The 21,256-nt window shown below is 41.2% G+C and overlaps 4 protein-coding genes across 4 annotated transcripts in view; 2 read left to right on the top strand and 2 right to left on the bottom strand. All coding sequences in view use genetic code 11, as the record gives it.

Annotated features, from left to right (window-relative positions):
* Window positions 1-170: 170 nt before the first annotated feature.
* Window positions 171-2,011, bottom strand: EGR_08680 (hypothetical protein; the record flags this gene model as incomplete). The annotated part of the gene is made up of 4 exons (XM_024497929.1): window positions 171-335; window positions 791-947; window positions 1,546-1,608; window positions 1,815-2,011. The coding sequence occupies 4 exons, from the start codon at window positions 2,009-2,011 to the stop codon at window positions 171-173; spliced, it is 582 nt and encodes a 193-aa protein (XP_024347654.1).
* A 4,798-nt stretch (window positions 2,012-6,809) lies between these two features.
* On the bottom strand, window positions 6,810-12,204 carry EGR_08681 (Protein kinase shaggy; the record flags this gene model as incomplete). The annotated part of the gene is made up of 9 exons (XM_024497930.1): window positions 6,810-6,961; window positions 8,223-8,427; window positions 9,552-9,897; window positions 9,985-10,115; window positions 10,203-10,316; window positions 11,579-11,662; window positions 11,730-11,905; window positions 12,037-12,075; window positions 12,138-12,204. The coding sequence occupies 9 exons, from the start codon at window positions 12,202-12,204 to the stop codon at window positions 6,810-6,812; spliced, it is 1,314 nt and encodes a 437-aa protein (XP_024347655.1).
* Window positions 12,205-13,874: 1,670 nt separating this feature from the next.
* Window positions 13,875-20,997, top strand: EGR_08682 (Tubulin alpha-1A chain; the record flags this gene model as incomplete). Its single annotated transcript, XM_024497931.1, has 13 exons — window positions 13,875-13,991; window positions 14,577-14,805; window positions 15,537-15,764; window positions 15,920-16,164; window positions 16,710-16,863; window positions 18,857-19,065; window positions 19,277-19,454; window positions 19,701-19,768; window positions 20,351-20,410; window positions 20,502-20,552; window positions 20,625-20,678; window positions 20,777-20,830; window positions 20,902-20,997. 13 exons carry the CDS (start codon window positions 13,875-13,877, stop codon window positions 20,995-20,997), a joined length of 1,743 nt encoding a protein of 580 aa, XP_024347656.1.
* A 46-nt stretch (window positions 20,998-21,043) lies between these two features.
* Window positions 21,044-21,256, top strand: part of EGR_08683 (hypothetical protein) — a gene marked incomplete at both ends in the record, with an annotated part of 6,237 nt that continues 6,024 nt past the window's right edge. Inside the window, one exon of the mRNA XM_024497932.1 lies at window positions 21,044-21,084. Coding sequence (XP_024347657.1) covers window positions 21,044-21,084 — 41 coding nt within the window. The remainder of the gene's footprint in view (window positions 21,085-21,256) is intronic.

A 21,256-nucleotide genomic window follows, 5' to 3' on the forward strand; every position in this document is an offset into this window, starting at 1 on the left:
ATTACTTCGTTTTTTATCATTTAATTATAGTAATTAACACAAAACAGAGACGCCTCCCGAAATTATTTGATTAAACTAGAAAAAAAGGACATTCAACCGATGGAAAGTATAAATTGGAGTTAATGATGAATCGGCGATTAGATTGCTTAGACACCACCGAATTCGCATTTTCAATATTGCATCTTCTCCACTTCACTGTAAGGTGGTGGTGCCGAGGGTTCAACAAACACGCCTGTAGGAAATGGAGCTGGTGGAAGGACTCGGGGCAGCCCCATCGTCGCCATTGTTGGTGGAATTGGTGGCATCTTCTCCACTTTATGCCTTGGATACCTCATCTGCACGGAATGAAAAGTAATTTTTGTGACTTTAGATATTTGTTAATGCGTTGATTTGAATAAAACTTTTTACTTGGCTGAATTGATACGCGTAATATTAAGTCCGTAAATGTCGAGTATTTGAGGTATGCCATTTCTGGATTTAAAAGTCACATCAAGTTATGTGGATGTGTCATAATAAACCCGCTACTTAATTTAAATAAATAGCAGTTTAAGGGTGATTATTCTTAAAAAACGGCACGTGATGGGAACATTTTATTGTGACATGCGTTGCAGAGCTCTTCGACGCCAGTCATTTCTTTGCTTTAATCTTCGCCTAAATTTTAGCCTCCCCCCTCTTTCATATGCAAGTTACAAAGCTTCTTTCAAATTCACAGACCTTGAAGCGCTCTCAGATATACTTGGATGTAATACAAATGGTGACTGCTCTCAACGCAGCCGCGAGCATTACTTACTTTTGTTAGAGCCTCAGCGCTCTTGGGATGATAAATGACTGATCCAGATCGAGAAGCAATGAGTTTGATGAATGTTGGACAGTAGACGGAGGTGGTAATGGCGAAAGCGACACCGAGTACCGTGAAGAGGATGCCACAGGAGCGAGCGACGCTTGATCTATTTTTTTCGAAGAGAGACAAGCTTGCGAAGAATAACAGCCGACTATTAGCTGATGTTTGTTAGATCCACCAAAAGTAGAATGTCTTTTTTTTCAGTAACCAGATCCTCACCGGTGAGTCAATTCTGATTACCTGATATCGTAGTTTTCGCCAATCTTTAAGCAATTCCAAATGAGAAAGCCTACACACAATGCTCTTTAAATTGGTCTATTGTTTGAAGAAGTTATTCACATAAAAATGCTAATTACACCTAGAAAAGTCACACGGGGATTTAATCACCTACTTAGTTAATTCAAGGAACTTGTTCCAAGTCAGAAAAGTAGACACTTCTTTGATGTAATATTACAATTTACGTTCAGTGTTTGAGGAGTTTTTAACCACGTTTGAAGCTATAAACCTTTTGCATCCACTAACCCAACTATGTTAAAATGAACTTATAGACCTGTGTGTCCTCTTGCCCCGCTTTGGTACTGTCACTGGTGTACAGCAAACGAATGACATCTCCCCAAAATGCCTTTTAACGGATCAAACAGGCGTGCTTCAATTTGAAAGCAGTGCTGAGTGCGGATTAACCGTTAGGGCGACTGCGAACTAACCCCGTGGAAGCCCATGTATCGTCGTTGTAAAGGACTAAGAGAATTGCTGCTTGATAGGTCAGCCTGGAATGCAACAAAATAGTAACATCCAATCTTGGCTCTTGGTTAATAGCCAAAAGTCAAGTGTAGCACGCCTTCTTGTTTGAAGGCTTCACTTAAAAACTACAAATCTGGGTCATGGACTGTGCTAACCGTGAATTTGCTAAGTGATCAGTTTTTTTACTAAATGATATTACGTGGATAGGTAGAAGCACCAGTCACCTGCTTACCCGTTGGGCTGATTGTACCTAACCAGGAGGAAGATGCCCAAGGAAAGGAAACAGACCGCAAGGGCGAAGAAGACGAGAGTCCGGATTTTCAAGAATTTGCGATACCGTGTGCGTTTCGCCTCCTCATCTCGGCTGGGTGAGGTTGGAAGGTGTTGAACGTTGTGTAGATACTTTGGTCGCGGCACCTCGGTGTCCATCCGCACCTATAATCAGCTCTGAGGGCGTACAGTTCATGCCATTGTCAATTTGGGCGATGATTGGTCCACTACCAACCAACCAGGTTTCGATATTGGTTGGCCGTAAATTTGATTGTTTGTGTACTGAGGATTAACACTTTGAGGTGATTAGTTGTTTGTGTTTTTTTTTTAAGACCCAGTATTTGGAAACAGTGGTATCTCCGAAGGTCTAGATATCTTCTTTTATAACCATCACACTTAAAGTTAGAGCATTCAATCTTGGAACGATCATTCGTTTGTCGTGTCGACGTCGGGGCAGAAAATGTTGAGTAGTGTCGATGACTACCCCGCGTAAAATCTGCAGTTTCGAAGCTTCTAGGATGCCTTTTGATGAGCCAGTCGAGACGCGTAACACGTTTATTGTAGTTAAGCTCATAATCTAAAAAAGGCGTTGACTGGTCGGTTTTCAAGTAAACATTGCACAACAGAACTGGCAGTTGACTGAAGGACAAGCTACAAGCTAAAAGATACCTCTGAGGGGGATTTCCATTTTTAAAGTGAGAGCGATGCATAGTTAATCGAATTTGATTTGCAATTAATCTAAAAAGTAAGAATGGATGAATACGTAGTCGGTGGATCTCAGAAATATGGTTCTATTTGACTGGAAAGATGAAAGTTCTTATTTCTGCATTTCAAAACTTCAAATTGGCCCCATTCTGAGTGGTAAGAAGCAGTGCGCTTACGGTGGTCAGGGTGAGTAAAGGGTGTGTGAAAGGAATATCGATTTTTTGTTTTGAAGACAACTCAATGGACGTACGATATTTCTGATTAGTAATCGATATGTCTCACACCGTTTTGATGACGTCATTCTACCACCGATGGTAGTTCTCCTCTCGTTTAAAGTAGAATACAGCGTTCAACTAAACTTGTTACTTTTGAAGAGCCTTTGTTTGCTTATATTGTTGAGTTATTTCAAGGCCTCCTGGCAAGAAATTTTTTTGCCTAGATGTTAAACATTCTGTCAATGGTAATTGACGAGGCACATTGTTGCAGATTTCGGCTAAATGTTTATGAAATAAGTAAATGAAATAGACAATCGTTATTAGTATTAATGCAACGCCATTGCATATTTTTTGTTGAAAGATACAAAAGAAAACGTTTTTATATCATCCTCAGCCTTCAAACATCTTAAAATTATGTCCTTTTTTCTATTTCACCATTTAATCTTTTCAATCATGAGACGAAGGCTTCAAGGACTATCGGAGCCATGACTCACGTAAAGCATCGATTTTTGGTCAAGAAACAATGACTCACGGGGCGTATTGATTTTTTTCGGTGGTGAAAATGCGCGCCAGTCGGTGGAGCGATACCGAAGCGGAGGGTGACGACTCACGCGTTTGAGTGAAGAAGCAGGCGGTGGTTTTGCCATGAAATCGCCTGCATTTTAATGAGACCATAGACGCTCCGTGATATGGTGGCGGTGGATTAATTACCAACGCCAACTGTGGCGTCCGGTTGTTCAATCTGCTCGACTTTATAGTTGCGGTGGATGAGTGAGCGAGTGAATGAATGAATACGTGATTAGACGTGGGTTGAGAACACGGTGTTAGATGCAATTAAAGTATAGAAGGTGGCGAGTGCGTAGACATTCAAATGGGGCTTATGCTATTGATAGGAAATGATCGAATTTTGAGGTCCACTATTCTCTTTAGCAGCTTCACTTTAAGGCGAAGAACTTTTAATCTGACAGTAAAACGTGTGATAGCAAAGTTAGTGATCCACAATCGTGGTATGGAATAGCAACTGCTTGAATTAAATTCCAAATGAGAAATAGCGCGCCCGTAGTATAAACCCCCTACATCGGCAACAAGATACGCTTTCGTCTTATTCCAGTCTAGTCTTTCATCAATACTGAGTGGCAAGCAGAACTTGATCTTGAGATATGTGACAACGGTAAATGAGGTTTTAATAGCCTTTCAGGAATCCCCAGAGGGCACCTTCACTCAGTGATCTGTGGGTGTTCTACCCACACATCCCACCAGTGCCCATCTTCTCACCCATCCATCTGTTCATCTATTTGCCCATCCGTCTATCTCTCTATCAACCCATCTAGTATCCATTTATCTATCCATTTCGCTTTCATCGATTCATCCATCCACCCCGTATTCATCAACCCATCACATATCCATCCATCTGTCCTTTTATCTATTTATCCACCCCTCTATCCGCCTGTCCGCCCATCCACTCATTCTGTATTCATCCATCCATCGATCCTTCCATCCTTATCTTCATTTATTTGTCCATTTATCTATCCATTCATCCTGTAATCATCCATCCATCCGTCCTGTGTCCATTCAACCATCCATTCGTCCTGTATCCATCCATCCACCCATTCCTCTATATCTGCTTTATTTTTGATGGCCTATTGTTTGCACTAATGTTGGGTCCCGAATTATCCTCAAGGCGTAATTTGATGTGTCAAGTGTGAAAGGTAGTTCATTAGACGTCTAGAAGAGGAATTGGCAAGCTGATTATATAATTATCCGGGCAAAACAAATATCGCTCTGTCAACTTGGACAGTCTACAGACCCGAACCTTACCTTCATCCATTCCAGGTAGATTTTTAAATTTAACCGCATTTAAGGGAAACGCTAAAACCATCTTTTCCGGAATAACTGGTCCATTCTCCTTAGAGTTTAACAGAGGACAGCGAGATATACTCAATGTTCCAGGCATAATCAATCTCTCAAAAACATACCAAAAAATTGTTTACTTAGTTTCCCTCTTTTAAATGTATATCCGTGGGTCTTCATTTCTACCAACTCATTTCCCAAGATGTAGTTTCCTAGATGCTCTTCCATCAACTCACACCGCTTGGCAACCAGTGCATTCATAGAAATGTCAAGTTAATGACTTCCTGAATATTTATTGAGACATGTGGAATTGAAATTTGCCTCAAATTCTTATAAGAGAAGGTCCTATTGATGCCATAACTACCTGGTAGTAACAAAAATTGTTTATATACAGACAGGTGCAGATAAAAACACTTGCTGTTCCGTGTTAAGGAACGAGAGAGAAGTTAAGAAAGTATTCTCAATTTTTGTCAAAATTAAAAGTGGGAACTCATCAGATACGTCGTCACCTCATTTCAACCCACTTCGGCAGAGGTGTATGGACTCCCGAATTTTCGACAAAATAATACTTTTACTTACAAAAGATAAGTAAAACGTTTATATTGATAGCGACTGCCAGGAGGGAGTGGACCAAAGGCAGTCGCTCACTATCATTTGTTAGCTTCCTCGAAGGCGGATAATTATGGAGTGAATACTACCCCACAAATCTCGATACAAGTGTAGCGTCTCCAGGCCAAACTTCATTAAAAAGAACCAAGATGAGCCCACAAATGCGACTGAAGTCCTGCTTTCAGAAAACAGCGCAAAGTAGATACGTGTGAGGATGGAAGGAGGATAGTGCCTCAGCTCACCTCATCTCACATCCCACGTATCTTTTTTATACCCCTTCGTGTGTTTGTATCGCCTTTTCTTGGCATCAGGCAATCATACAAAAACTGAATAGCAAGGTGGGAGGTGAAAGTGAGGTGGAAGCGGGGGTAGCACGAACTGCAATGGTTTGATTCCAGCAACAAAACACTACGCAAGCGTGGTTCACCACAAGTTCGTATCTCGTTAGGAAGGGCACGTGCATTACATTGGTAATTATTTTACTAATAAATACTTAGGGAAAGCTCTCTTCGATTACTTAACCTTTTTATGCAAATCGCACAAAATTATTAAATGACCTCGCCTCCCCATCCAGGCAATCGAATCCCAGTGACATCACCGAACTACAGTTTAAGTCACTTGAACGAGCCTTCAGTAAATTTGAGTAATAATAGAATATAACAAGGAAGCATAGTCATCCAACCCACACGGTCCACCTTCACCTACGGGTACGGGCGGTAGCCCAGCCACTATCCAACCAACATACGTCCGCTCGCTCATGCACTCATCCATCCACCTGGACCTTCAAAATCCAATCACAATTAAATCGAAGAAATGACGACGTAGAGGTAACACATGAACCTCGAGATCCCACTTGCACTCATCATCTATCGCCCTACCGGCACACATTCACCCGCTTACTCAAGGTCAACCAATTTCTCCCTCCCAAATTCATCCATTCAGCAATCGACAGTTCTAGGATCAACCCATTTATCCTGGAATTTAGCCTCGATCCATACACCCAAGCACAATTCACCCGCACACCCATTTCCGATCTATCCATCCATCCGGGATCCGTCTCCCCATTCATTCAGCACGACTACCTTTACTGATCCAGAATTCAATCCACTTGATAGGAATTCGAAAAGGTACACACATACACACACACAGAGAGAGAGAGGATGTGGGAGGGAAACAAACTGAGCATCAATTTCACCTTTCCGAGACGAAAAAAAAAAGGAGTTAAATTAAAGCCATTTTTACGCTGGGAGAGGTGAAAGTGGGGCGAGGATGGAGAAGGACAAAAGAACAATGTGAATTTAAAAACAGCAACATCCGCAGTACTGATGATGGTGTGTCTGCGTGTGTGTCATGAAGGCGACGCTGGTGGCTATACAATCAACCGCGAATCAGCGCATGCGAATGAGTGAATGCAAAAAAAAGTGAATGAACGAATGAATGGGCGGAGGAGGAATTTATACAGATACGCGGAGTGTACGGAAATGCAACCTCCAGCCACACACACACATACAGGGTGGTCTAGTTGGGGTGGTGAAACAGCAGTTAGCATATGTATAGGCGAGGAGTGGGAGGAAGCGTTAAGTTGAGGAGCCACGACGACTGTATCGATATGTGGATGTGCTGGCAGCAGTTGCAGCTGGAGCGGAGACAGTGGAGTGGTTATTGGAAGAAAGTGTCAGACCTGAGCGTCGAATAGTGTCCACCAAGGTGGCAGGAAGGTAAGCGAGTTCTAAAGAGATGCAAATAAAGGAAGAATTAACAGTATCTGTGTCTAGTCTGTTGGCCGGGAGTGCACGATCCTAGGCTTTCTAGAAGTTCCTATTCAAGAGTCTATTCCCCTCCTTTCAACCATTTTTGAATATTTCACAATTGATTTGTCCCTGATTGGCCAATGCCACATGAAGACACGTTCCACATGTACTTTCATTCACCTTAAGGTCAAGGCTGTCGAGTGTACACGGATTATCACCAGCAAAGAGCGTGATTCTGAGGTCTTCACCTTTGACTGCTCTAATTGGAATCACGGCCGATCCGTGCTCCCAGCGCACTCTATCCAGAGTATCCAATTTCCAGCACAAGAATGAACACGTCGACACTTAGTCGATTTACTGTGGGAAAACTCGAGACATTTCAATATTGGAGAATGTCTGCCAACATGCAATCGATTTAAGGTGTACAATAAAATTCCAGATATTCCGACAATGGAATGCACCATCGATATCTTCCCGATTTATGGCAGGAGACAACACAGCTCCACATATTCCAACCCTAGAGTTGATCTACCCATATCTAGAATGGATCGAAATCGAATCTCTTTGTCCTGCAAACGGCAACAGCTCTAGACCTTCCAGGGGTTGGAAAGATTCGTCATTTCAATGTCAGAACAGCCTCCTATTCCATTCTAGGAATTCTCAAATAGTCCCATCGATGAAAAGAGATTGTTTTCCCCAGCACTTATCTCTCACGACCGCCTTCCCAACCGATGTGTGCACAATGCCAACACCATCCACTACACGTTGTTCTTGACACGTCGATTTCGATTTACCCTAACCCATAACGACACATGATTTCCTATTCAAATCAAGAAGGAAACCTTCCAAACATGACGCAACATCAATTCAGTTCCTAAACTTGGCAAGCTTGAATAAAATTGGGTTTTTCTAACTGATGCTTCATGATTTGAGGAGCTAAAATGAGAGGGAAGCACTGGAGGCTACAGTGCCAACGTTAGACTGGCGTCTCAACTCGTCTCTGGATTGTGGAATAAATTCGCCAAAATCTCGGAATGAAATAACGTAGTTCTGGGAACAATGCAGTGCATTCGCAGCTCTACAAAATTGACATCTACAACAACATAACCTCAGGCATTCCAACATTCGAGAAAATTAATCTACACCTATTCATTTCAGAGCATAAAAGTGAGGCCTCAGGAACGAGATGCCCTGAATTCATGATGTCTTTAGGAATTCCAGTAGAAATCAAGAATTCACCTTCTTCACTGAAGGGTTCAATGGGTTGTAGTCCAGTTAGGGAGGAGGACTCAGATGGGTGGTTGGAGGAGGATAAGGCAAAAACTTGTTGGAAAAATGGTGAGGCCATTGCATCGACAGCAGCCTGGCGTTGGGATGGACTGTAGACCAGCAAAGCACGTAGCAGATTAAAGGCATCCTCGCATTGTGAACGATTTGTGATAAGCTGAAGACGAAAGAAAAGCCACTTCAACAATGGCTACTATCAAGTTCACCAAAGAATGTTTAACAACGCAGACTGTTTCTTTTGGGATAAAAGGAGCGAATTAAAGGCACTTCAGGCATTCCAACATTGGAATGGGTCCGAGTGGTAAAATTACAGAGACCACTATTACCCTGTTCTATGATTAAAATGAGAAGAGATTCTATTAAAACCACCGTGATCTCACCATTTGAATAGAACTATGGTTGTAGGTCCAAACACCAACGATGTAGGAGAACCATTTCAAACATGAAATTGAGTGGACACAAGCTGGAATAGGTGGAACTTCGGACCGTTTTACACGACGAAATGGGATATGAATCAGTGGGAAATTAAGGAACTTTAAAAGACCAATACTAGATGGATGATTATTCGTGAAGTTAGGATCAGGAAATTTCAGTTAAACGTATCAGAAGATGTAAACCAATTCAAGGAAAAGGAACAAGAAAAAGATGAATCAGCAGACGTCCGGCAATCTAAGAGCGCTAGGCATTCAAAAACAAGGATGAATTCCATGACTTACTATTAAACCTAATCCTGATAAAACAGCTGGAGGCTGGAATTGCTCTACAAGATTAAATTTAATCGAACTTCAGCAATTCCTACATTGAAACCGACTTATGGAAGTGTGATCAAATGACAATACCGAATGGAAGTGGCATTTATAACTATTCTCACTAATTTTGGAATCCCGTGGCACACTAGACTATTTTACATTGGACGAAATCGAAAACGGTACCTACATGATTTCAACAAGACTGGACCACGCCTAGGTGTGTTTGTGGGGACGGAGAAGCGACAGATATCAACACTTGAATGCATTTAAGCAGGTTTTAGTAAACGGGAAGACGCATCTCAAGGAATTTCGACCATTAGGGAAAGGAGAACAAATTACCAGAAATGGCTAAGACGAAAAAGTGATTAACTCAACAATCAAATTCCATTAAGATGTATATATACCCACATAACTGAATGACAGAAATTTTGGCCGCGTTAAAATATAATCAAAGCTATAGAATTTTAATGATACAACACTACCATAGTGGTTGGAAAAAAAATAGGAACAACATTAAATGCATAGGCGTTACCTTCTCCCACGGACAGGACTTAATTCCTGGGAAGACAAATTTGCTGTACTGTGGATTCATTTCCTTCACTTGATCAAAAGTCGGCGTTCCCAGAACTTTGATAATCTCCACAAGTTGATCTACACCCGAATCGCCCGGAAACAGGGGACGTCCAAGGAGCAGTTCACCGATCACGCAACCAGCCGACCACATGTCTACAGTGCGTCGCCTAATCAGCAAAAGTAGCAAACGCGACTCACCTATTCTCACGGTGTATTGAGTAGCTCCAAAAATTAGCTCCGGTGCCCGATAGTAACGTGAACAAATGTAGGAGACATTGGGTTCACCTGGAACAAGCACCTTTGTACTAAGGAGATAAAATAACGTCCACTTATAGCTTGTCGCTGTGGGGAGGGGGTGCATTTGTTATAATTTGTAGGAAAGTGGAACACACCTTCCAAAGTCGCAAATTTTAAGAACTCCAGTTTCTGGATTAACTAGAAGATTTTGAGGCTTAATGTCTCGATGGCATATATTTTTGCTATGAACGTAGGCCAGACCGCGGATCATTTGGAAGCCGTAGAGCTGAAAATTAATTGTTTGCGAATTTAAATTGTGCACGAAGAATAGGTTTCCAAAAAAGAAATATTTTGATGGAAAATTCTAACAAACCTTGACATAATTCATGGGAATGGATTGTCGAACGTGCCAGTAGTGCTTGATGACACGACTGAGAGCTTGAGGAACGTATTCTTGAACGAGGTTGAGATAGGTGTCCTTGGGTTTCTAAAGCACACAAAATAAATCCCATTAATTGACTAGCTCCGATCAATTATGGTACTAACAATAACGCCACCACCACTCAAAACGCGGGAGTAATTCCTAGCACTACAATTGGCTGAAACCTATCAAAACTGGAAGCTAATAAGGGTAACGCCTTACTGAGAAAACTTAATCCTAACGACGGTCGGGGGTCGCTAAAAGCGACAAAAGTAAACAGCAGATTTTACAGTCAATGTGAAAGCATACATCAACACACTAGGGACGGCTGTCGAGCAGTGGGACCGACCCTGCCTAGGCGTGGAGGATCAAAGGACCTTCACATTCATACCACCCATTGGTTCCTCCTCAAATATGAGCACCTTGAGGACGGCTAACGGTTGGAATGCCATTGAGCCAAATATATTTGAAGCACTGATTCGTTAAATTTTGTTACTTAAGATAGCTGTGATCTACAAGTTTACTGAGAAGTCATTTGCTACGATCACACCAATACGCACCTCAAGTTCTGCAACAACGATATCCGAAAATTCGTCCTCAAATAGCTTGGTGAATCCATGAATAAAACAAGCAATAAGTAAATTAATTCTATAAGCAAATTGATATAATTAGTCTGATTCTTGTTGTAAAAAAACGTTCGAATAGAAAGGATGAAAACGCATATTTTCTAACGACTAATAGTTACAGAAACAGACTCTCAAGATGGCGACGAATTAAGGCAAAAAGCTCTGCAATAGATGACTAAAAGCACTCAAAACAACAACTAAATAACAACACGATGGCATTAATACTATAATGTGAAATGAGATGTTCGCATCTGCCATTAAGCTTCAGCACCTACCAAGTATTTCTTACTCAATTTAGAAAACAAGTTGTTTGACCTGCGAACAGAGTCTAACTTCATGTGAGTAGAAAAAGTTTAAGAACCTCGCACAAATTTAACGGGGAAATATAGAACAAACCGGCTTACAGAGCTGCTTATGTTTTCAGAGGACGACTTTTCTTCCAAGGATGGTTTCCGCTAAAAAACATCTACATTTATGTGCAATTCAGGATACAGCTCAATAGAATAAGGAAACGAGGAACCAAAGTCGGAAAATTTGCAGAACACTGGAAGTCAGTGAAACTCACTGAAAAATTGGGTGATCCTACCACTTCAGATGAAATAGTTTCCTAGTAAATTACAGAATCCACCAGGTGTTAATAAACTGTAACCTTGTAACAACTGTGCGCAGAAGGAAGAAGTACTGTCAAACAACTCAACTCACAGAAGTTGCAACGGAGTAAAAGTAGTAGATGAGTGAAACAATGTTAGGATGCCTGAGTTCACGAAGTATTTGAAGTTCCCGATTCTAGAGGCAAAAATTCAAAGGTTAAATAACCACATAAAGTCGCAAATTAAATTATCAACGATTATACCTTGTAGCGCTTGTCCTGGAGGACCTTTTTGATCGCAACCTCGCGTTCACCATCTAGTAGAGCCACAAAAACCATCCCAAAGGAACCACTGCCAATAACTCTGGAGTTGTTGTACATTATTCTTCTGTGTTCACCAGTAACAGCATCCACGGCATCCACGTGGACCGATTCATTGCCTTAAAACGAAACAAAGTTGGAACTAACACAATGGGTTCTAAAACAGATTGTAGTAGGTAGCACAATTGCTGCAATGACGGATTACCCATTCTTATATTTCATTTTTAAGTAAAGTCCCTATAACGATTACCTGAGGAAGACTCAAGCTTGGAGTTCTGACGCAGCAGGCCTAAAACAAGACAACAGCGTAAATCGATCATTCTTTAGAAAATTCTACAAAGAGGAACCCACGAGGTATTTTGGAGGAGGAATTGCGGCTGCTGTCATTAGACGGCGTAATTTGTTGTCTTGAAGACATAGCGAACCACGAACTATATGCTAACAACAACCGTCATAATCAAGTCGGAGCAACTTTCGGAAGAGGCGGTCACCGGAGGCTTATCCTCCGGAGGACATAAACAATATGCATTTGTGAATTTTACGAACCACAACTTTATGCATTTAAGAAAAAAACAAAATTAGAACAATTTTTGTTTTAATTTTTTATTTGTAATTATTTTGCATGTAAATATTTTCATTCATTTGCTTTTTGGGGATAACATTTATTTCACATTTTTTAAGTCATTGTTATGGATACCAAGTTTTAGTACTCGTATGAGCAATATGGTGTCTGAATGTCTGTAATGCGGCATACACCACTCAGCAAGCATTAAACCACTACTACGAGGGAGAAATACCTACACCAACGGGTTGAGCAGTAAGCATTACGAAAAACCAAGTATCTTTATTTTATGCATATGTACCCATATGCGCATTGTTGCGGTGTGTTCCCCCTCTTTTTCTTGTTTCAAAACACTATTCAGCGATGATGGTAAGTAGCGCCCTGAGGCTTCTCTAAAGATGTTAGTAGGTGTAATACTCGAGCCGAATGGATATTGCCGGCCTACAGAGGGCAATAGGCGCTACTGGCAGAAGGCCGTATGGCTTAGCGGATGTATAATGAGGGAGCACTTAATTAGCCCGCTATAGAAACCGAGAGTTAAACAGACGAGTAGGGCATTATAAGTGAAATGTCTCTGGAACTAGAGCCGTCGAAATGATTCAGTAGGTCATTTCTCCTCATAAAATATTTCCTTCCTTCGTCGGTCTTCTAAAAAATTGCTGCCCTGTTTTTCTTGCATCTCATGCAAATAATCCTTTTATCAAAAGAATGGTTCACATTTTGCCAAATTTCGGAGTTGGGATCTTCCCATTGTGTACAGAAATCCCTGCGTACTTCCCGAAGCAGTAATCTAGAAGTCGAATGAAATGCGACAAACTCCTGCGACTTTCGCAAGCCTTATCCTGACGAGGTCATGAACAAAGTGCAATAATTTACAAATGTCATGCCACACGTTTGTCATGCATTTGTCATCGATCCTTCGCGATGTCATGCTGTGGTTCTCATTTTTTGCACGTGTTCGCTCCTGATAAATCCTTCCGGCCATGTTGGTTAGTAAAATTTTTCCCTTTTTGCTATTCCTTTCCGATGGCTCATACTTAAGTGCAATTTGCTTTATATTTCATTATCTTCTACCATCCAAATAGTCCTTAAATCCATCAACCAGGTATGGAAACGGTATCCTTAATGCGGTGACCATGATGAAACCAGACTTTTAAGGCAAAGAAAAGATGCAGAATTATGGAGAAAAAGCATTAATACTTTTTGGGGTGAATTCGGGCTACTTCTCATCTAGTTTGCGCTAGTGAGGTAGCTGTCGACGTTGAGGTTTGAATATCCAAATAAATACATTCCAACAGTAGAAAGTTGGTACTGGACAGGGAGAAATGTGTTTCTCACTGTCTTATTTAAACGCTCTTGTTTACTATTGTGACTTCGTTAATTTCAATTATTTTTGAATTATGAAGTGTACGTTAAAGATTTATGTGAATATGCCTATGAATGAGGCGAGTTGAGTATCAGGAAATTGCTTTTCATGGGTTAAGCCTGCACAGTGCTCCGAGACTTCCCCAAATATGAAAGAGGACATGAATTCCGGGTGGAATACGTATTGCCGACGAACTGTAGGGCTCGAGGGCTACCGTCTTGATTCAGAGGCCAGACCGCCCGGCCAAGGCACAGTGGCGGAAACCCTTAGTGGGCCGGTACCAAAACCGAGGGATAAACAACTAGAGTGTTACACATGAGCTTATATAAACCGGCTAAATTTGATCGGCACCTTTTAGCTTCTGTTGTCAAAGTCGCCCCGCCAAGACAGAAATGCCCACTGAACGAAGGTGCTTATAACAATATAGAGCTTTTGGACTTTAAGAGAGGAATTTTGAATGATTTGTGGATCATTGTGGTCTCTTTTAATCTTGATTGAAGTACATTCCATTGCCAACTTGGTTTCGGAGACGAAAAAGTGGATTCATTTAAACTCCGTTCTTCAAAATTCTAGTAAAATGTGTTTTTCTCTGATACTGCAATTCTCATCAAATTTATGCAATAAATCTGGAAATGCACTTCCTAGTAAAATCATACATTCTAGAGGAAAATAAAATATATTTCTTTCAATCGCTGTAGCAGATTTTGAAACACCCATCCCCGTCCCGAAGTGACTCCGAAAATAAGCCTGGCGTTTTTGTAAACCAAGCAGTTTCGCTCGTATTCAATCTCTCCTTCTGGTAATAACAGTCTAAATAACTAGAGAATAACATGTCATATTCCAAGCATTTTTAACTTCACAGGGTCAAATCATCAACGTTTTTGTGGGTCAATGCGGGTCGCAAATGAGCAGCGCTTTTTGGGAACTCTTCTGCATCGAACACGGTATAGACCCTGAGGGTTGTCCCGTCTGTTTTGAGGGTCAAAGTGGAGATGACTTGGACGAGGGACGCGATGTCTTCTTTGAGGAGACGGAATCAGGTGGATTTTCACCACGCACGGTCATCATGGACTCCGAGCCGCTTGTGATTGGTGAGTTGTGCGCCTAGTGACCTCAAAAGCAACCAATGGCAGAGGCAGTAGGTATCCGGGCCGAAATCACGTAATTGTGAAGATCAAGAGACTTCATAAGTGATCTATTTAAAATCATTTTAGTCCAAAAAGTCCTATTTTCAAATTCATTTTAAGTAAAAAAAACTTCAACCATATTTCAGTTTTCCTTAAACCAATAAATAACTGGGTTTGTTAAAGGAGTTTTCTGGAGATCCACATCGGAAAATACCATAATCTAGAGTTGCTTAAAGAGTTTTGGCATGCATGTCGACATCTGATCCCCAAAAAGTGTTCATATTGCTCATAACCACAGAGGATGTATTTTCACTGGGAAACTACATATTCTTCGACGATTTTAAACACAAATAACTTAATGACATCTACTACAGACCACAAGACTACCGTGGATTCTTCTTGCCTTGGTAGACCTTACAGCTTCACACAAGGAGAATGAAATTGTCAAGATGCGAAGATCAATCAAGGCTCCTCCTCGGGAGGCATAATGTTTCTTAGAATAAGTACACAAATCAACTTTGGAATTCTGAGTATGTCAAAGACAATCAGAAATCAAGTACCGAGAACTAAGAATTCCGCTGTAAACTTTATGTCTTTCTTAACAGACAAATGTGTTCATTACCACACATCCAATTGTGTGTAAAAGCGAAAGAACCTGTTAGAATTGAACGCTTACATATTTGTTATTCTTCCAGACGAGATAAGAGCGGGTGTCTACCGGAGCCTCTTCAATCCCCAACGTCTACTAAGTGGATCGGAGGATGGAGCGGGAAATTACGCACGTGGGTTCTATCAACTCGCCTCACAGCACGCGCCTCGATTCGCCGCAACGCTGCGTCGGGTTGCTGAGACCTGCGACTTGCTGGAGGGCGTTTGCTTCTTCCACTCGTATGGAGGAGGAACGGGCTCCGGTCTTTTGATGGGTTCGTTCATTTTTCACTCCCTTGCTCGTCTTCCATTTTAAAACTAGCTCCGTCTTTGACCTTCCCATTTATCCCGCTACTGTCAGTCAATCCATTCATCTACCTTGCGACTCATTCAAAAACGTTGAAGGGAATAATTACTCACTTCATTCCAGCTCTTCATGACACGATAGACGGGGAGTATCCCAAAGCGAATAAATTGGACCTCGGTGTCTACCCTGATTACGACCAGGCCCTCTCCGTCCTGGAGCCCTACAATGCCGTCCTCGGAGCTGCCAGTCCGTACAAACCCGACTGCATCTCTCTGGTCCTTCAAAATCGTGCAATCATGGACATTTACGAGCGTGAATTGAACGTGGCCTGTGTAACCTATTCGCATATTAATAGACTTCTTGCTCAGGTGAGCAGTCGTTTCAGTTAAGCCATGAAGATTAAGCATTTACTGACTTGCTCACCTCAATTTGGTATACCTTATTTCTGGGGATACAACTACTAATCTATTACATTAAACGGGGCCAACCTCAATAAATAGCTTTCACGCAACTTGTAAATCCATAAAGCTGAAGATTCGAACGCGGCTTTTGGTAGATGTATTCACCACATTGAAAACCATAGATCGTTAGTTCATCCGGATATTTTGGATCTATCCATCCCTATTCTTCCCGATCCCTCCAACTATCAACCCCATATCCTTTTAACTATCAATTCCGTATTCGTCCATCCATCCTGTATCCATTCACCCATTCACTCACCCACCCGTCCATTCAACCATCCATCCATCCATGCATTCCATGTCCATCCATCCAATCATAATTTCAGTAATCCAACCACTCATCAGGGAAAACGAAGCTTAGTGACCCAAATTCTAGAATTCCCCTTTGGAGATGTGATTAAATAACCCATAAAAAGAGAATATTTCTGAAAGTTTCAATAATTTTTTTGTAGGTTTATAGTGGATTGACGGCTGGATTTCGATTTTACTCCTCACTGACATCAAGTTTGGTGGAATTACAGACAAATCTGATTCCTTACCCAAGTATGCACTACCTCATGTGCAGCTTCTACCCACTGATGAGTCCGGCTGTCTACGATAGTACAAGTGAGTCGTCTTATACGTGTCTGATTGACGGTAAACAAGCGTTTTTAACTTGAAATATTACCCTGTTTATAAGAAGATGATAGGGAGCTTAACATTACGTTCCCTGTTATGGTACTCTACAGTTGTTGTAACTTATGAGTATTTTGTGGGCACTAATCTGGAAACAGCGTTAGTACAGCCTGAGGGGGTTATCAGCAGAGGCCCACGCATCGGTAGGGGATGAGAAGTGCTGTTTGATACCACATATATTTGAGCACAAATACTCCGCTGCAGCGTTAATGCATGGTAAAACTACCGATTGTCCAAGGTAAGCCTTTAAATCCCTTGTGACTTAGGTGAGCCTAATAAATAGTTCATAAATTCCGGAAAGTTGACCGGTTTATTAGCATTTGGACGGGAGTAAATTTTCAACATCATCGGGCATAGCCTGCTCTGGTTTTAGTCGTTCCTCCACCCACTTCGTAAACCAATAATTACAAGGAAAAGGTCGCTAGCAAAATTTACACAGACTCTTTGCAAATAGTAGGGCAGATTTGTAACTAAAAAGCAGCACATTCTACAGTAAATGCTATTCGAAGTGGAATTTGATTGGCCAATGCTGTCCTGATGCGCATTTTCATTGGTTAGTTGGCGAAAGGCGATTTACTGATTAAGAAGTTCCAATAAATAAATAAAGAGCTACTTTTATTAATCATTTAATCACATTTTCTGCAAAACACTTTAGTCGTCAAAAGATTTGTAGGCTTTTAAACTTATTGATTCTGTTTATCGAACCATATTTTAAGAAAACATGAATGGGATATTGAAAGGTGATTATGATTGGATGCCGCATGACCAATCAAATCTGAGACAACGTTTGACTGGAGGTTTAAACATGAAATAATCACAAAAAAAGGCTATGGAAAGTACAGTGATCTCAAGAGTCAGTGAGCATTTTAATGTTTGCCACCATGCGTGGATGCGCGCCAGCTCACCGTCGATAGGATACTCTTCATTGAGGTCCCTCCCGGTTTCGCCCTTTCTACCGACCTGGCAGGTGTGATTCAAACCGATTTTACCTCAGTTACAAATTAGCAGAAGCTCTTCGTCAATTATTTTTATGAAACAGTTTTTGAAGGAGATGTAGAAACAACACAAATTACCTCTCAAAATCAAGTAATTACAACAATTTCAAGAATGCTTTATGTTTAGGCAGATCCCCAGCTTTGAGCAGGTTAGAGAACTGCATGTCGCTGTTGACACGATTATGGTGGGTTGGCATGGTTTATAACATCGGTAATGCTTAAAGTGGATAATTAAGTATCCACATTAACTGATAAAGTAGAAATAAGGGGTCAACCGGTTTGACGTCAATTTCTTCCATACTTCTTTCATGTACTTTATAAATGTACCATTTTGGGCTTATTTACTGACTGACAGACTTGTCATGGGAACGAACACACCATCATTTAGCCTCAAATGATCCACTTACTCCTCATAGCACCGTTTCTTCCTCAGAAGGCCGTATTTGTTCTAGCAGCGGTTCATCGTGAATGAGCTTCCTGTCGAAAGCTAACACCTCAATTCCACTCGAAGGCGTGCGCGGAAATCCTTTTTCACTAACGGTCATGACTAGTGAAGCAGCGGGAAGAAACTCATGTCTCTAGGAGGTAGTACAAGGTAGCAAACTTCATAGCGTAAAATTTTGCCTGTAAGGAGACTGGCGCTTAAGGGTACCACCTTATTCTCCGTATTCCTCTGCTATTTGTCCAAGTGACTGTCAACACCTTTTCTCGGGACTTGACGATGGCATACAAGATCGAATAGACAGTTTAGAAATGAACATGTGGCGGGAACGGAGGTGGACTTCGCAAGATTGTATATTGTTTCATTGGGGTAGGGATGATAGTGTTTTGAATGCAACGACACCGTCTGGAGCCTAAAGGCTTTCAAATAAATAATTGAGAGACCCAAAAATAGCTCTACACCGCTACTGTATTCGCTTTTCCTCTAGAATTGACGGCTGAATTGCTTCTCCAAGAGGCCCTATCCGACCGATTCCAGCTAGCATTGGGTGTATCTCCCATTGAAGACTCCGTGATGCTTTCCTGTGCTCTGCTCTATCGTGGAGATGTAACGCCGTCAGTCATTAATGCGGCAGTTGACGAATGGAAACAATCGGGCAGGCTCAAGTTCGCTGACTGGAGTCCGTGTGGCTATAAGGTGAGTGACCTTGGGACTTACGAGTCACAAATAGGGGTAGTGGTTTTAAAGCTTGGGCCAATTAGACACCGGCCAGTGTGACACAGACAGATTAACGACTTCCATTAGACAATGTCTTAAATTGTGTCTTCTCGAGAAAAAAAGACGATTTGATTGCACATAAGCTTAAACAATAAAACAACTGGAAAAATTTCCAACTAATCAAATTCAGATTGGGTGCTGTCGACAGCCAATGGTAGTTATAAAAGCCACTGGAATGGTTGCGACTCCCATCTGCATTACCGCTCTCTACAATGGAACTCTGGTGAAATCCACCCTTACTGGAATTGGAAACGACTTCATTGCATTGAAAAATAGAAAGGCCTTTTACTATTGGTATCTCTACGAAGGTAAGCCCATCCAACTGTCTATTTATGCATCTTTCAGTGCATTTCTCTCCAATATCACAAACCTTTGACAGATATCATCTATTAGTGTACGATAACTACTAACTGTCCCAAATTGTTCATCTCAAATCAAATTCAAAAGGCTGTAAAACATATTTAGAATGATTTCGTAGTATAAGATCACTTCATTTAGCTGTGGTTCAATAGTAGCAGTTTCAAAATTCGGTCGACTTTGTATTTTCCCTCTAGGCATGGAGGAGTGCGAATTCGATGAGGCGCTAAACGACTTCCAATCGCTTCTGCAGGACTATGAAATCGTAAGTTTCGCCTAATTTGTTACTTTTGAAGTGAATAAAAAAGACATCCAGGAAGTAAAAATCTGCGTAATTATACCTGTTAAACTTTTAGATTGATGAGTCGGCCAAAAAAGCCATAAAAAAGGTAGAGTAAAATTGTTTTTCCCATTTAATTACTAATGGGAACTTGTCGCCACAAAAGTTTATCCATATTTTCTTTTAAACTCTAGAACGAGTGCTGCAAAAGCGTAAGTGTCCGTCCAATATAACTTACTAAAAGAATGATTACTCAAATCACTTTCTGTTTAAAAAACAATGGGCATTTTTCCGTGTTTCCATTTTAACGAGTGATACTACTGATTAATTATTAATTGTTATTTCGATAGAATACGTAGACAATTTGTCATTTTAGATGATGTCATTGTTGGATCAAGTATCGTCATCATGTCCAAAATCATCGGATGGTGTAAGTCACCTTGTCTTGAATTCAGCTTTTACTTTTATTATTTCATAGGAGACACAACTTAATTCATCAGTAGTTCATCCATTTATTGTTGCATCATGATTACGAGTTAAAGATTTTCTATTAAAAAATTTCTACAGAGTCAAGCAACACGGTCGTGCCTGAAGGGCCCAACCTCGGGAACCACCTTCTACATAGATGTAAGCAGACCCTAAAAAACCGTCTCCTTAAATCGCATAAACTTGGAGTGCCTGCATTTTGACTTTTTGCGTCCCCCCCCCCCCCCCCCAGAAGTCGGCAACATCTACGAGTTCACCGAGGTATACTGCGGATTACAATGGGGTAAGCAGGTGCTTTTCTTTAAATAAATCAGCTATTTTGCCGTTAAAACAATGTATTTTGCCAACTCTCTAGCCACCAACGAGTGTCTGCTGTTGTGAAATCTTGCAATCGTCGTGTGAATCACAGGTAGTGTGAAAAATGTTGGTTGGAATTTTGCAATTCTTAAGAATACAGATAAAAATACAATTTTTCCAACATTCTGACCGGCATTTTGTTGACTTTAGCGTCGTCCGACTTCCTCCCGCGGTCAAAGCAGTAAACCAAAGTGCGGATCGGAGGTGAGATGCCAAATATCAACATCGCACAGTGGATGAAGAAGCGGCCTTGTGATGCAAAATTTTCATTTTAGCCTCGTCACACCTCCTGCCAACGCGATACCTCACTACAAACTCCTTCAACAGATGTAAATACCTCCTTCAATGATTATGCACCTTCGTCCTATTAAGTGGAGTTGTTAATCACTTTCATTTGCCACAAGGGAGCTTTTCCAGATGTTTCTCGTGGAAGTGATCCGTCTCAAGGTGTTACGGACGTAAGTGTTCCAACTGTTGCGTCAGGAGCAGTTCTTTCCCCCCAGTAATCCCCGATGCATTCAAAAATTTTAGTGTCGACCATGTTCAATTTACTGTGGCACAGTTCAACAACCCTCCATGATCGAAGTAGGCGCCGTTACAGACAGGTCTTGTTTAAAACAAAGCTCGCTG

The sequence above is a fragment of the Echinococcus granulosus genome, assembly GCF_000524195.1.
Source record: "Echinococcus granulosus chromosome Unknown EG_S00115, whole genome shotgun sequence".
Lineage (NCBI taxonomy): Eukaryota > Metazoa > Platyhelminthes > Cestoda > Cyclophyllidea > Taeniidae > Echinococcus > Echinococcus granulosus.